We start from the raw sequence: 2,588 nt of genomic DNA, 5'->3' as shown, positions 1-2,588 counted from the left end.
GTAAACATCAGGGGCTTCTTCTCTAGCTGCTCTGGCGTGAAGTCTTAAGGGCGACTCCGGTACCCGCCACCGCCCCCTGCCAGGAGCGGACGCGGTCCGGCGGAAGCCGCCGCGGAGGTCTCGCTTTTTCCCGCCGGCTCCGTTGGAAGCCGCTTCCTGGCCGCCGCCATCTTGAATCCGCCGCTCTCCGCCAGGGCCCGCCCCCCGCCGCGGCAACAGCCAATCAGCGGCCCGGACGCGGGGGGGCGGCTGGGCGCGGGGCACGCCGGGGCGGGGTGTGGCTGCAGGGCGGGGCTACAGGGGCGTGGCGTGGCTGCGCGGAGCGGGTGGGGCGCGGCAGGTGCTGGACCCCAGGCTGGATCTTTCAGTGGCTCCCGCGTCCTCCGGGACCGGGTGGCTTCGGGCGGGCGGCGGGTTTTAGGGTGGCTGCTTGGTCTAGGGCCAGCTTCCGGCGCGGCCGGGGCCGGGGGCGTGGCGCGGGTGGCCTGCAGCGCCTCCCCAGGGTGCGCCTTCGCCCGGTCCGTCGGAGATGCTTTCCCCGCGCGTTTCTCGCGGCGTTGCAGTCCCTACTGTGTGAAAGACCCCCGCGGCGCTCCCGGCCGCCGTCTTCTTCCCGCGCCCTGGGCCCGCGTCCTGCCCGTCCGGGCCTGACGTGGTGCTGCCGGGAACCCACGCGGCGCTGGCGCCGGGCACCTTCGAGGGACGCGTTCCCGTCTTTCTCCCGTCCCGGGTTTCCCCGTGAAAAGGCGCTCGGTTTGATGGCCACCGTCCTGGGTTTCGTGGGAATAAAGTGCGCAGAGCCCCTGACTCGGGGTCAGGAGAAAGGGGGTCCCGAAAGCGCGAGGCGGAACCGCGGGAGCTGCCGGGACGAGGCCGGCCTCTCTGCGAGGTGCGCGCGGCTCCCCCAGGATGTTGTGGCCGGGGCGCTGGGGAAGAGTGGGGCTCCCGGGCACGGCGGCAGGGGACGCGGGGCTAGGCCGGGGAAGGGCTGAGGTGGACAGGAGGGGAAGGGGAGCCCGGAGCCTGCAGGGAGCTGCGAACAGGAGCAGAGCTTCCAGGAGGGTGGAGGGGGGAGGGAGGGACAAGACGCCGCCTGTAGGGCGACGCAGGCCGCAGACCAGGTCTGTGCTATCCCGACATGGATAGACGTGGTGGAGGAGGGCATGAAAATAAACGACATGAGGTTGACTTTGAAGAAAATATTTCTTTGAGAGACCATTTTCTTGTGTAAATGGCCTTGTGTAATTTTTCTGGGTCCGTGAGCTTATGTACTTGTGTTATCATTTACACAGATGTGTGTTCCATGCGTTTGTTTTTGTAGCCACAGTTGTCTTTGAGGGAACATGTCTCCCCGTGAAAGGCTGATGTGGGATCGCATACCTCTTGAGTAAGCCGTTAGCGGGAGATGAGGCTCTCACATAGTCTCAAACTCTCGGATTTGAGGACTGAGCAGAGCTAGGCTGTGCCTTCTGATGGGCGATGCTCTGTGGAGGTCCCTGGTGCTTTGGTGAGCTGTGTCATGAAAAATAGAACATCTGATTCCATAAAGGAAGATGTGAGATTGACCTGGCTTAATTAATTTTTTGCTATTTCTGTACCTTGTCTCAGAATCTATGGCTAGGAAGTTTTGGCTGGGCTATGTATTTCTTCAGTTGGGGGAAAATTGGGGCAAGAAGGGAGAGATTTAGCTTTTATATTGTTTTAAAACTTAAATATGCCTTGATTAAGCTATCAATCTTTTATACAAATTTTTTTTTAAAGTTTTATTTTTCTGTAAACTGCCAAGGGCTAGGAAAGCTATTCTGCCAATCAGCCGTGTGGTTTTCTTTCCCAGGCATAATTAGCAGTCCTCGTTGTTAGACCCCTTGGATATAGATATTGATGAAGGCAGTGTTTGTGGAGAGCCATCTGTTGGCCAGGTGTAGCAGAGTAGACTGGGTCAGCCCTCGGGCCTCATGGTCCCCACCAGTCTGTTGACTTTGTGGTTCTGTTATTTTTTTCTCACTTACCTTTGCCTTTACTACTTGTCTACATTTTTGCGCAGCTTGCTCACTTCCGACAGAGAAAAACAAAAGGTGACAGTTCGCATTCGGAGAAAAAGACGGCGAAGAGGAAGGGCTCGGCTGTCAATGCGCCTGTCCAGGAGGAGAGTTCGGTAGCCAAGGAGGACAGCGCACTCCGTGGAGGAGGGGACATTTGCAAAAGCACGTCATGTGACGACAGCCCTGATGGGGCAGGAGGGGCCTTTGCAGCTCAGGTAGATTTGCTCAATGTTGTATTTGAACATTTCGCTTATCTTCTAGTCATTTCTAGTGTGATTTACTAAAGATGGTCTTTGGTCTGTTTTTGCCTTTCAAAAGTGAGGAAAGAGGGTGTTATTTTAGATTATAAAAAGTGAGGGCCGCGTGTGGTGGCTCACGCCTGTAATCCCAGCACTTTGGGAAGCCGAAGCAGGTGGATCACCTGAGGTCAGAAGTTCCAGACCAGCCTGGCCAACATGGAGAAACCCCGTCTCTACTAAAAATACAAAAATTAACCAGACATGGTGGTGCACACCTGTAATCCCAGCTACTCGGGAGGCTGAGGGA

General features: G+C 57.3%; 1 protein-coding gene across 13 annotated transcripts in view; it reads left to right on the top strand.

Annotated features, from left to right (window-relative positions):
* Positions 1-2,588, top strand: part of PCNT (pericentrin) — a 118,980-nt gene that overhangs the window by 250 nt on the left and 116,142 nt on the right. For 9 of the 13 annotated variants that reach the window (XM_055280027.2, XM_055280032.2, XM_063640407.1 and 6 more), the window contains exon 2: positions 2,045-2,257. In XM_055280027.2, coding sequence (XP_055136002.2) covers positions 2,045-2,257 — 213 coding nt within the window. Of the gene's footprint in view, positions 1-289; positions 341-754; positions 890-2,044; positions 2,258-2,588 lie in introns of those variants that run through there. The other 4 variants (XM_063640408.1, XM_063640406.1, XM_063640405.1 and 1 more) reach the window with 3 other exon arrangements.

This window comes from Symphalangus syndactylus, chromosome 5, assembly GCF_028878055.3.
Source record: "Symphalangus syndactylus isolate Jambi chromosome 5, NHGRI_mSymSyn1-v2.1_pri, whole genome shotgun sequence".
NCBI lineage: Eukaryota > Metazoa > Chordata > Mammalia > Primates > Hylobatidae > Symphalangus > Symphalangus syndactylus.
The sequence above is the reverse complement of the archived record's forward strand: the minus strand, read 5'-3'. Positions and strand labels throughout refer to the sequence as shown.